Genomic DNA, 12407 nt, shown 5'->3' with positions numbered 1-12407 from the left:
ATAATCTCAGGGGCTTCCCTGATAGCTCAGTTGGTAAAGAATCTGCCTGCAATGCAGGAGACCTGGGTGTGATCCCTGGGTTGGGATGATCCCCTGGAGAAGGGAGCAGCTAGCCACTCCAGTATTCTGGCCTGGAGAATTGCATGGACTGTTTAGTCCATGGGGTTGTGAGAGACTTTCACTTTCACTTTCTTTTCTTTCCAGAGACGGGTGAAGCAGCCTGCAGCATTTTGCTCTTCCATCAGAGACTTAGCAATCTAACCCCCTTTGGAGTTGCCTGGTGACACTGGGCAACGGGGATTGTACTTCTTGATGGAGAGGTTTTCCTCCTCTGTAGAAAGTCTTGATTTCTTCAGTTATTTCTGTACAAAGGCTGCCGGTCAAGTCTAAGTTTCTGTCCGCTTTGCTTGCTGCTATTACCTTCTAGCAAGCTCATTTAATTCTACAGTCAGCACTCTTCATATCACATTATATAGCTTCTTATCCCTTTAACCACACTTGAAGCTGCTCAGTTCTTCCTTACAGGAAAATTCCAAATCATTTTTGGAGGTACTTTTGATTTCTTTCAAAATAATTCCCTCCAGAGGGTGGTGAGTTCATGTTTTCTTTCCCATCTTCCCCACTGTGTGTGCTTGCCATGGGGCAGGAAGTTAACACTCTTCTCTTGGGACAACAGCTTGGATGGAGAGGCCGGCACATTTTCTGTTTATACCCAAATCCATTCACTTGGCTCTTCTTTGATGGGAACTGGCCAGCATCTAATTGTGTCTTGCTGTGGTTGTCTCTTTGCATAGAGTATGTCTTATGAAAACAGAAAAATCCATGTGATGGTTTTCTCTTTAGAAATGGTTTTCTCTTTAAGTGAAAAGAGAAATTACTTGAACAATGGACAGATATTGGAGGGGTATGATGTGGACTAACCCCTAGAGGCTGGAAACCCAGGCTGAGGGCAGACCTGGAGGGGGCAGGTGGGGAGAAAGCAAACAAAGGAAATTCAAGGGAGGGGCCGTGCTCTGTGTTGACCTAATTACAAGGATCTGCACTACGGCCAGAATCAGCTGGCACACTCAGAGATAAGCTTTTGTAGAGGGACGAAAAAAGGGGAAAAACTGAGGGAAGCAAAGTTACCTGTGAATTGGCCTTTCAGTTAGGGGACTGGTGGGAAACTAGAAGCCAGAGACATCATCACCTGCTTAGAGGCATCTAAATGCACAACCTCAGGGGAGAGACTTCAGAGTTTCTCTTCTTTCTTCTTATTTTTGTTTTGTTTTTTGGCCCTGCTACATGCCTTGTAGGATCTTAGTTCCCCAACCAGAGATTGAACCTGTGCCCTCAGCAGTGAAAGCATGGAGTCCTATCTACTGAATTGCCAAGGAATTCCCTCTCTTCTTTCTTTAGAAAGGAGATTTCAGGGATGAAGACTAGAAAAGAGGGAGGGTCTAGCTAGGAGCTATTGGACAGTATGAAGATTGTAGAAGTCCTTTGACTTGAGCCACGTGGGGGTAACCACAGGGTATTTTTCTTACTCTTGGGAATACCACGCTGGGTTGAATTAAAGTCCTCTGAATACTTTGTTCACGTTGGGTCATCTGGGGAGGGAAGATGTTAGTCGCTTAGTCATGTCAGACTCTTTGTGACCCCACTGACTATAGCCCACCAGGCTCTTCTGTCCCTGGAATTCTCTAGGCAAGAATACTGGAATGGGTAACCATTCCCTTCTCCAGGGGATTTTCTTGACCCCGGGATTGAACCAGGGTATCCTGCATTGCAGGCAGATTCTTTATCATCTGAGCCACCAGGAAAGTCTGCATCTACTTGGAGATTAATACTAGTTTTTGTTGTTGAGTGTGTTTGTCTGATGATGTCTCTCTTGCCTGTTGCCTTCTCTAGGTTATTCCTTGGGCCTGAATGACTTGACTATTTCCGCCGTGGAGCTAACAGTCCACGTGGGTGATTCAGCCCTTCTGGGATGTGTTTCCCAGAGCACAGGAGAGAAACATGTGACCAAGGTAGACTGGATGTTCTCATCAGGAAAGCACATCGAGGTAACAAGGAGGAAACCCTGCTGTGTATTAGAAGCCCCAGCCAATGGTGTCAGAATATGGGGAGAGGGAGAATCAAGTCATCCCATGCCATGAGGTGGGGGGGTTTCAGGAGCTGGGTTCTGGAGCTCACCAGAACTGAGCCTCCTCCTAGTTTGAGCTCTTGGTGGTACACAGCTGATTACAATCAGCTGGGAAAGTTACTCAACCTCTCTGAGTTTCACTTCTCCATCTGTGAATAATGGTAATACTTTTCAGGTCATTGAGAAGCTAATGGGAGACATACACATAAAGTTCTTCTAGTTTCTTTTCTTTCCTGTTTCTCCCATTTGTGGAGGAGCATGGGTGGGTGGGAGGGGTGAGAAGAATGAAAACACATTGGTCTAGACAAAAAGAGTTATGGCCCAGGCACAGGGATGATGTCACAGTAATCTTTCAGGAGGGTGGAGAGTCTTTCGGCATTGTGCTGATTCGTTTAAGTGCTGGATCATCTCTTTCTCCTTCATGGCTGCTTAAACTGTTAGGATTGGCGGGTTCAGCATGGCTGAGTGAGGGAGCTCTTTGGATTGGCAAAAGTGTATGAAGCCTCATCTGGGATTCTGTGGAGATAGATACTTGTGTGATACTTGTGTATCGGGCTCATTTGTGAAATATACTCCAAGTAATGTATGACTAGCAATAAAGTCCTAAGGTTTTCAAATGAAGTATTGTTTCAGTAGCTCAGAGCATGTTATTTCCATAATGTTACTATCACTCAAATTTTTGTTACTGTTTACTTTTTTCAAAGATTTTTTTTTTTTTTTTTTGCTGCTGACCATTTTTAAAGTCTTTATTGAATTTGTTACAATATTGATTCTGTTTTATGTTTTAGTTTTTTTGCCCCAAGACATGTGGGATCTTAGTTCCCTGACCAGAGATTGAACCTTCCTCACCCTCTGCATTTGAAGGCAAAGTCTTAACCTCCTGACTGTTATTGTTATAGGAGGGGTATACCCATTGTCTAAGTGAAGATAAGAATTCCCTATGGCTCTTCCCCCCAGTCTGTAAACCATTTCCTTTGATGATTCCTTCTCATGCCTTATGATGTGCTGCCTGGAGGAGGGTGGAAAAGAGAGGGCTGACAGCTAACACGGCAGGAATTCTTACAACAGCCAGTCTGTGGGGTTGCGTTTAGATGCCACTGAATCCAGGGGCCATGGCAGAACACAGGGAGGTACTTTTCAAAAGTTGTGAGTTTGTGGAATTCCCTGGAGGTCCTGTGGTGAGAACTCTGTACTCACACTGCCTAGAGTCCAGGTGCAATCCCTGGTTGGAAAACTAAGATCCCACATGCCGTGCAGCGTGGCCAAACAAACACCAAAAGTTGTGAGTCTGAATCCCCAAAGTGATTTTCAGAGTAGGTGTTACATTTTACCTTAAACTGTAAGAAATGAAAATGTGTTCACCCTGTTTCTCCAATTGTCTTTGTCTAATAGAAGCCACAGAGTCTTGTGTCAGTTAAAGTATTGTCTGGCACATTCTTCTTCTTATTAATTGGGTACCAAGTACTTCTTTGATCCTGGTCGTGACAATGACTTTGCTGCCTCCATGGAACAGGGGCTTTTGAACTCAGACTTCTGGGTCTGGTGCCATGGGCTTGAAATTTCCTCTGATGTTGTGTTGCCCTCCAGGATGAGTACGTGCTCTTCTATTATTCTAACATCAGCGTGCCTGTGGGGCACTTCCAGAATCGTGTGCGCTTGGTGGGGGACATCTTACACCATGACGGTTCCCTCCTGCTCCAAAATGTGGAAGAGACCGACCAAGGAAACTTTACCTGTGAAATCCGCTTCCAAATGGAGAGCCTCGTGTTCAAAAAAGTGGTCGTCCTGCATGTACTGCCAGAAGAACCCAAAGGTAACATGAATGCTTACACAGAGAAGGGCAAAGGGCAAGACACTTGGTGTGCAAAGAGGGATGTGAACTGATTTTGTTGAGCAAATCCTAGTCAGTGGGCTAGGTACTTACCATGAAGTGAGTCCTCAATAAATGGTGCTCTCTGTTTATTATTAGTTTTTTAAAGTAACCCATAGAGGATTAAAAAAAATATTATCTATTTAATATTTTTGGCTGCTCTGGGTCTTTGTTGCTGCTCGCGGCAGGGGCTACTCTGTACTTGTGGTGTGTAGGCTTCTCGCTGAGGTGACTTCTCTTGTTGTGGGTCATGAGCTCTAGGGCATGGGCTCAGTAGTTGTGGTGCATGGGTTTAGTTGCCCCATGGCATGTGGGATCTTAGTTCCCAGACCAGGGATTGAACCTGTGCCCCCTGCGTTGGCAGGCAGATTCTTAACCACTGGACCTCCAGGGAAGTTCCAGTGGTGCTCTTTAAATAAAAATAATGATGATGATTATTTTATCATTCCTTTAAACATATTTCATCCTTATGAAAATTCTGTGAAGGAAGTACCGTGTTCTCCTTTTCATTTTATAGACATGTTATCTGAGGCTTAGAGAGTTTAAGTGACTTGCCTGAGGACATATATTTATTAAATGGCATATCCAATACTTGGACCCTGGTACCTCTGTCAACATAGTTCATGTTCTTTCCACTATACCCTGATGCTCCCCATGAGTTTTGCAGATTGATGTTGTCTCCATACTTTGTAGGTAACTATGTTTTCTGGGGGATATAAAAGAAATGAGCAGGTTTCCCTCATGTTCCTATTTATAAATAGGTTCAGTAGTTTCTTGGTTTTAAAAACATGCTCTGTGGAACACTCAGGGTCCATGGGACCTGGTGGACCACACAGAGGGTGAGAACAAGGCAGGCAGGGACAGAGGACCTAGTCACGCCAGGACCTCAGGTTTCCACCTCCACTGCAACCGAGTCCTTTTCCTTTTTTCTGTTGTATTCTTGGGCTTCCAGGTAAGATTTTGTTTGAAGAAAGAATTCTGCTGCTTTAAAAAGTTTGAAAATCACAGAATTAGGTATACTCTTTAATGTGAAATGGAGACTTCGCTGGTGGTACAGTGGATAAGAATGCACCTGCCAGTGCAGGGGACACGGGCTTGATCCCTGATCCAGGAAGATTTTACGCGCTGTGGAGCAGCTAAGTCTGTGCGCCACGACTACTGAAGCCTGTGCACCCTGGAGCCCGCGCTCCGCAGCAAGAGAAGCCACGACGGTGGGAAGCCCGCACAGTGCAACTAGAGAGTGCACTTATTCTCCACAGCTAGAATAAGCCCGCACACAGCAACGAAGACCCAGTGCAACCAAACATAAACAACTGAAAAAAAGAAAACAACAAAAAAGTGTGAAACGGAAGAACAGGCTATGTCCTCAGGAGAGCTTGCTGTCTAGGGCAGGAGCTAGGATCTAGACCGCTCTCCCTGCCAGCTTGCTTCGGTCTGTCCTTTCAGTGAGCTCCTTTGGAGCACCCAGCTCTCCTCTCTGGTGACACATTCATCACACCTGTTCAGTTGTGTCTCCCTGTCCACCTGCATCCATGTTCTTGGTTCCATGACCAGCCCCAGGCTCAGCACCTGGCACAGAGCACGCAGTCAGTAAACATTCATCAAATGAATGAAATCCTTAGGTGAGCATCTCTCACTGGAATCTGATTTCTAAAAACATGAAGTGGTAGCAGGAATTGTGGAAGGTGGCCTCTGACCTCACTCCTAACTTCATACTAATACTTTTTATCAATTGCATTTTTTCTTTTGATTTCAAAGCTAGGGCTTTCCAAGAAGAAGAAATGAACCAGCTACCTGTGTCTCCCAAGGATTATCTTTGAATTACCCCCTTTCTTCTTTGTTCTCTGATGCTGGCGTTGAGAACATGCAAGCATGTCCTACAAAATGGTGCCTTTTTCTGCTTGGAAGAGAGACGGAGTGAACAAATCCAAAGGAGGCAATTTTAAGAGTTGAGTCCCTGGGAGTAGGCTAGAGCAATTTTATGGGAGGCAGATATTTTCCAGTAGCCAGTGGAGCAACTTGTATTTACTTTTTCCTTCCAGCCAGAGTGGAAATAGCTCTGAGTGCTAACCATTTGCCTGGTGGCCATCTCCTCCCATGTGGAAACTCATGTATGGCTTCCTCCACGAAGTTTACTCTTCAGTTTGTAATTTTTCTGTCTTTCTACTGCTCCAACTCTTTTACTCGTAGTTCTTATTTTAAAAGCTAGAGACAGTTTTATTTTTATTTTCTTTTCTCTCTCTCTCTTTTTTAAGAATTTGCTTCCTTGTATTGTGTGAAAGGATTTTAAGACATCTGAATGTGTGTGTTCACAGATTATATAATTACACTGTATAGATATATAATAGTTAATGAGATGTATAAAGAGAACAAAAAGTAATTGTTGCTCAAGCATGTGCATTTTATTTCAATCATGTGATCTGTATTTTTAAGATTCAAAATGGAATTAAAGTTTTCATAGCAGATGAATTGCCTGAACAATGTTTTGAGTTGTTCAGGGAGAGAAAATACTCTTATTGAAGAGACTCATGCACGTGATAGGTGGCATAGTAGGTGAGCTTTAGGTGACTTCTGGATCCTAACTTCATTCAGTTCAGTTCATTCGTTCAGTCGTGTCCGATTCTTTGTGACCCCATGGACTGAAGCACGCCAGGCCTCCCTGTCCATCACCAACTCCCGGAGTTCACTCAGACTCATGTCTATTGAGTCGGTGATGCTATCCAGCCATCTCATCCTCTGTCGTCCCCTTCTCCTCCCACCTTCAATCTTTCCCAGCATCAGGGCCTTTTCAAATGAGTCACCTCTTCGCATCACGTGGCCAAAGTATCAGAGTTTCAGCTTCAACATCATTACTTCATTACTCTAGTTATTTTTATTCTATTCTAATCTCTTCTAAATTTATGAAGGTCTGTGATACTAGAAAGAAAGTGAACGTGAAAGTGAAAGTCACTCAGTCATGTCCGACTCTTTGAGACCCCATGGATTATACAGTCCTTGGAATTGTCCAGGCCAGAATACTAGAGTGGGTAGCTTTTCCCTTCTCCAGGAGATCTTCCCAACCCAGGGATCAAACCCAGGTCTCCCACATTGCAGGCGGATTCTTTACCACCTGAGCCACAAGGAAAGCCCAAGAATACTGGAGTGGGTAGCCTATCCCTTCTTTAGCAGATCTTCCCAACCCAGGAATGGAACTAGGGTCTCTGGCATTGCAGACAGATTCTTTATCAACTGATCTATCAGGGAAGCCCCATGATACTAGAAAAAGCCCACAAAGGTCCACCTAGTCAAAGCTATGGTTTTTCCAGTAGTCATGTATGGATGTGAGAGTTGGACCATAAAGAAAGTTGAGCACTGAAGAATTGATGCTTTTGAACTGTGGTGTGGAGAAGACTCTTGAGAGTCCCTTGGACTGAAAGGAGATCAAATCGGTCAATCCTAAAGGAAATTAGTCCTGAAATTCATTGGAAGGGCTGATGCTGAAGCTGAAACTCCAATACTTTGGCCACCTGATGCAAAGAACTGACTCATTGGAAAAGACTCTGAGGCTGGGAAAGATTGAAGGCAGGAGGAGAAGGGGATGACAGAGGATGAGATGGTTGGATGGCATCACTGACTTGATGGACTTGAGTTTGAGCAAGCTCTGGGAGTTGGTGATGGAGAGGGAAGCCTGGCATGCTGCAGTCTATGGGGTTGCAAAGAGTCAGACACAACTGAGTGACTAAACTGAACTGATGATACTAGAAAGGAGGGAAGATAATGAAATAATTAAAAGTCCATGTTTTAGAATCACATCTGACAGGCTTTAAATTTTAATTTAGAGAAAGTTCCTAATATTTGAAAGACAAATTTCAGTTGTATAGACAGTTTTCTTACAAATAAAAATAATGTTAACTTCCTGTACTTTTGCTCTAGAATCAGCCATCTTTCCACTTATGTGAGGTGGTAACAGTAAAGGGAGTGAGAACGTGTGGACTTTGTTTTCACTCAGACCTGGGTGTGAGTTCTGCTCTGCCTTTTACTGGCCATGAAGCGTTGTGCTCATTCAGTTTCTTTCTCTGTGAAACGGGAGAATAATAGTGCATATCTCAAAATATTGTAATGACTAGGTGATAACCTAAGTGTTTAGCACATGTCTGGTGTGTTGAAAGAATTCAGAATATTTAGTTCTTATTACTGCATTTAAAATATAGGGTTCAATTCTTGATATACTCATAGACATACTCTTGATACTCATAGGGTGTTTCGTTTGCTATTGATATTCTTTGGAGTGAATTTTTATCACTTCCAAAATAATTCCCTCCATAGAGTTCCAAGTTCATGATATTTTCTTTTGCTTTCCTCCCATTGTACATCTTTCCTGCTGAGCGGGAAGTTAGTGTTCTGCCAGGGACACAATTTGGATGAAAAAGTTAGCTGATGTACTGTGTTGCTTTGTGAGCTTTGCTCAATGCTCTTTTGAAGGAACTCTGTCCAAATAAGACCTAGACTTGTGTCTCCCTTAAATACCATCCTGCCTTTAATTTCTTGACTGAGTTTGTGGTTGATTTATATAGAGCACTGTTGAAAAATCAGAAGCATCTTTCTAATTATTTTCTTTTTCAGGGACTTCTTAAAATGATATAAGTAGTATGGGATCAGCTGTTTACACAAATAAGCAGGAGGAAGAGACTATGAGTTGGAAAGCCAAGAATGAGGGGAAGGGGAGCAGGTGCAGAAGGGGGAACAGGTGGGGAAGTGGGGGCAGGGATTAAAATGAGAGAAAAGTCAAAAGGAAAACTGTCTGTTGTTTGACCTAATTAGCAAGCAGTCCTGTGACCTGTAGTCTAGCCAGAATTGTCCTAAGCAAGCCCTAAGACAACTTGTAAAAGAATTAAGTAGAAGAGAGTCACCCATGATTCAGTTTTTCACCTGGGAGAGCCAGTGGGTTATTTATAAGAATGAGAGTTATTTCTACTTCCTGTTTATGTTAAGCAGATGTGGGTACTCAAGTGGGCGAACAGAAAGTGGAGGGCTTCATGGTTTTCCGTTCTTTGTTACAGGCTTGAAATGAAGTTGGGGCTTGTGGGAGAAGTTCTAGAAAAGGAGAAGGAGAAAGAAATTAAAGAGAAGCCAGAAAGTGTTTATTGACGTCAGTGGGACCCTCAGACTTGATGTGTGTTGGCAGCTAGAGGGTGCTGTCTTATCCTTGGGGCATCGTGTTGGTTTAATGAGAGGCCTCTGAATATTCTGGCCGCACAGAGGGAAAGTGTGCAGTGTGTGGTGGTGACATTGGTTTTACTGCTGAGGATCTTTGGCTAAACATGATCTCTTCCAGAAGTTCTTTGGCTTCTAGAGATTATACTTTGACTTGACTTATTGTTTTATCCCCAGAGCTAATGGTTCACGTGGGTGATTCGACTCAGATGGGATGTGTTTTCCACAGCACAGAAGAGAAGCACATGAGCAGGGCAGACTGGATGTTTTCATCAGGAGAGCCTGCCAAGGTAAGGAGGAGAAGCTCTCGTTGTGTAGAAGAAGCTCCTGGCCAGTGGTGTCAGGACAGAGTGGGGACAACAAGAACCTAGGCATCAGGTGCCACATGGTGGTCTCATGAGGGCTTGGACTTTGGAGTTTGTTAAAAAAAAACAAAAAACAACTGGGCCTCTTAGCTTGGCTGGACAATTTCAGCTTCCGGTTGGGAAAAATGACTAATGACGATGATGATGAAGTAGATGTTGCTACTGCTTGACTTTTTGGGTTGTCAGGATGCATCTAGGACATGGTGATGTAGAGCATTTGTTCATGACTTGGCTACTGCATCTTGGTTTTATCCTCTCTCTCTCTTTTCCTTTTTATAGAATTCATGGAATAACAAGGGGGAATGCTTTTGGTGACCTAGCCAGGAGAGCAATGGGTTAGGCATAAGAATGATTGTCTTATTTGGGTTATTTTTGTGAGTTTTCTTCTGCGCCCCTTCACCCCATTTATGTGATGGGATTTTCTTTGTCTTCATGGATGTGTTGAATGTTGGGATTAGTAGTGCTGGAGGCCAAGATGAGGAGGGTACTTCACAGGAACTCTGAAGCAGTAAACAGCAGGTTAGTTCATTAGACCAGTAGATGTCAACTATGGCATGGTGATGTCCTGATGAGTCAAGCTGTGTCTTGAGAGATATCTCACATGACTTATCGTTAATAAAAGTTAAGGTACCAAGCTTAGAAAAGATTTAGCTTTTACAAATGAAGACATATTCCAGGTCATCCGTACAAAATGTCATTTACACTCGATTGATTCCTATATGCTGTCTGAGTGGATCAGAAAGGATGGCTTCATGGTGGGGTCTGGGGAATTACATGTAGTTTCAGGTTCACCTCTGGGAACTCACTGTGTATTTAATTGTCATCCACCAAAGTGAGTCACTGCAGAACACAGGATGGTAGTTGACTTTTGTGAGTTATGAATTGGAATCACAAGAGACAACAGGTTCGGTGCCAGGTCTTTTCATTCATATTTGTGTCTGTATCCTCATTTCCTGTTCGTAAAAACTTCTAAAAAATAATGGCATTTATATACATTTTTGAAAAATTCAGACACTTTTTTATTTATCAAGTATTTCTAAAGCGTCTGTTATGTGGTGACTACTCAAAGCTCCTGCCCTGGTGGGAGACTTACAATCAAGATGGAGGGAGATACATAGAAGAATAATGAAGAAGTAGGAATTTCCCTGGTGTTCCGGTGGTTAAGAATTCATCTTGCAATGCAGGGACACTGGTTTGATCCCTGGTCAGGGAACTAAGATCCCACATGCTGTGGGGCAACTAACACCCAATGAGGCCAAATAATAGTAATAATGAAGTATATACACAGTATGTCAGGTAATAGTAAGAGCTATGAACAAGAAAGCAGGCTTTTGTGATTGTTGTTTTATGTAGGTGATCAGGGAGGCCTCACCAAAAAGGTAACATTTGAGTAGAGGTCTCGGGGAAGTGAAGGAGGCAACCATGCGTCTGTCTAGGTGGGAAGAGTGTTCCAGGCATAGGGAGCAGCAAGTGCGAAGGCCCTGAGGCCAGCACTCAAGGAGCAGCAAGGAGGTTGGTGTGGACACGTGTGTCCGTGGCTTTGTGTTTTCTGATACTTTCTGATGATACCTTTACTGCTTCTACACGTAGGGCCTGTGAATCCCGAGAGCTCCCTCCCACCCCAGTCCTTCAGTCTCTTACATTTTGCCTTTCCCTTCTAGGAGGAGATTGTGTTGCGCTATCAGCCCAAACTCAGAACACCCATGGGGTACTCCCAGAACTGGGGCCGCTTCCTGAACCGTGTAAACTTGGTGGGAGACACTTCCCGCAATGATGCCTCTATAATGCTCCACGGAGTGAAGGAGTCTGATGGGGGAAACTACACCTGCCGTATCTACCTGGGGAACCTGACATTCAGGAAAACCACTGTGCTGCAAGTGATCCTGAAAGAGCCCCGAAGTATGTAGTAACATCTGGCCGGGTGGGGAGGAGGGGCTGCATAGCCGGTAGGCAGGGGCAGTACTGGGGGGAAGCTGGAGAGGCTTCTAGGATGCACAATTTAAGGAGGCATCACTCTCAGGTCCTGTACTTGCCTGCCCCTGATAAGCCTCGGACTTATCAAGCCCTCCTACTCTGTGCTTTCATGACCTTGAGAGTAATCCCTCCTTAAATTTGATGCCCTAGGCACCTTGCCTGCCTCACCCTAGTGCTTCTCTGATGGTAGGTCAAGGGAAAAAAAGGTAATAATACTGAGTGAATGCCAACCCCTCTGCCAAGCCTCACTCATGGTTTCTGTAATATACCAATTTAAAGATACAGGAGCTCAGAGATGGATTGGGGTCATTTTGACTTGGCTTCAAGGAAGATGCTCTATGCTTTGTAGTAGAAGAGAAGATGCTCCTGAGCTGGTGAGAGACAGCAAAGAACAGAGGAAACAGGAAGGGGAAGGAACCAAAAATAGAGGGAGTTTCTGATCCAAGGTTCTTTATTCTGGCAGTGTGTATTAAGGGCATTGGTGAGGAGGAGAGTAAAGACTCAATTGTGTTGACTGAGAGGGGTTGATAAGTGAGGGGTTAAAGTTAAACCAGAACCCAGTTAGCAGTCAGGATGTGGCCTGTGGACTTTGCCTTTTTCGAGGGCCCCAGGGGTTGGCTGTGGTTGGTTGGGGGCAGGGATAGGGGTGAGGAAGCACCTCTACCCTCAATACCTCTGGCCAGAGACTTAAGTCCATGGAGGCACCTTCTTGTCAATAATGAAGGATCCCAGCTGGAGAGGGAAGCAGGGCAGATGGCTTTCTTCACTCTCAGAAGTCTTAACCTGTGCTTCACAAGAAAGAGAAGCCATTAGCGGGAACTCATGCAACTTCTGAGCCCTCCACACCCACAAACAGACCTCCATCTACTCCATCCTCATC

At 44.2% G+C, this 12407-nt stretch overlaps 1 protein-coding gene across 11 annotated transcripts in view; it reads left to right on the top strand.

The window, feature by feature from the left end:
• Positions 1 to 12407, top strand: part of JAML (junction adhesion molecule like) — a 31218-nt gene that overhangs the window by 5909 nt on the left and 12902 nt on the right. For all 11 annotated transcript variants that reach the window (XM_055548227.1, XM_055548234.1, XM_055548230.1 and 8 more), the window contains 4 exons: positions 1891 to 2045; positions 3713 to 3938; positions 9366 to 9478; positions 11215 to 11452. In XM_055548227.1, coding sequence (XP_055404202.1) covers positions 1891 to 2045; positions 3713 to 3938; positions 9366 to 9478; positions 11215 to 11452 — 732 coding nt within the window. The remainder of the gene's footprint in view (positions 1 to 1890; positions 2046 to 3712; positions 3939 to 9365; positions 9479 to 11214; positions 11453 to 12407) is intronic.

Source organism: Bubalus kerabau, chromosome 15 (genome assembly GCF_029407905.1).
Source record: "Bubalus kerabau isolate K-KA32 ecotype Philippines breed swamp buffalo chromosome 15, PCC_UOA_SB_1v2, whole genome shotgun sequence".
NCBI classification, from domain to species: Eukaryota; Metazoa; Chordata; class Mammalia; order Artiodactyla; family Bovidae; genus Bubalus; species Bubalus kerabau.
This window is presented reverse-complemented; position numbering and strand designations above follow the sequence as displayed.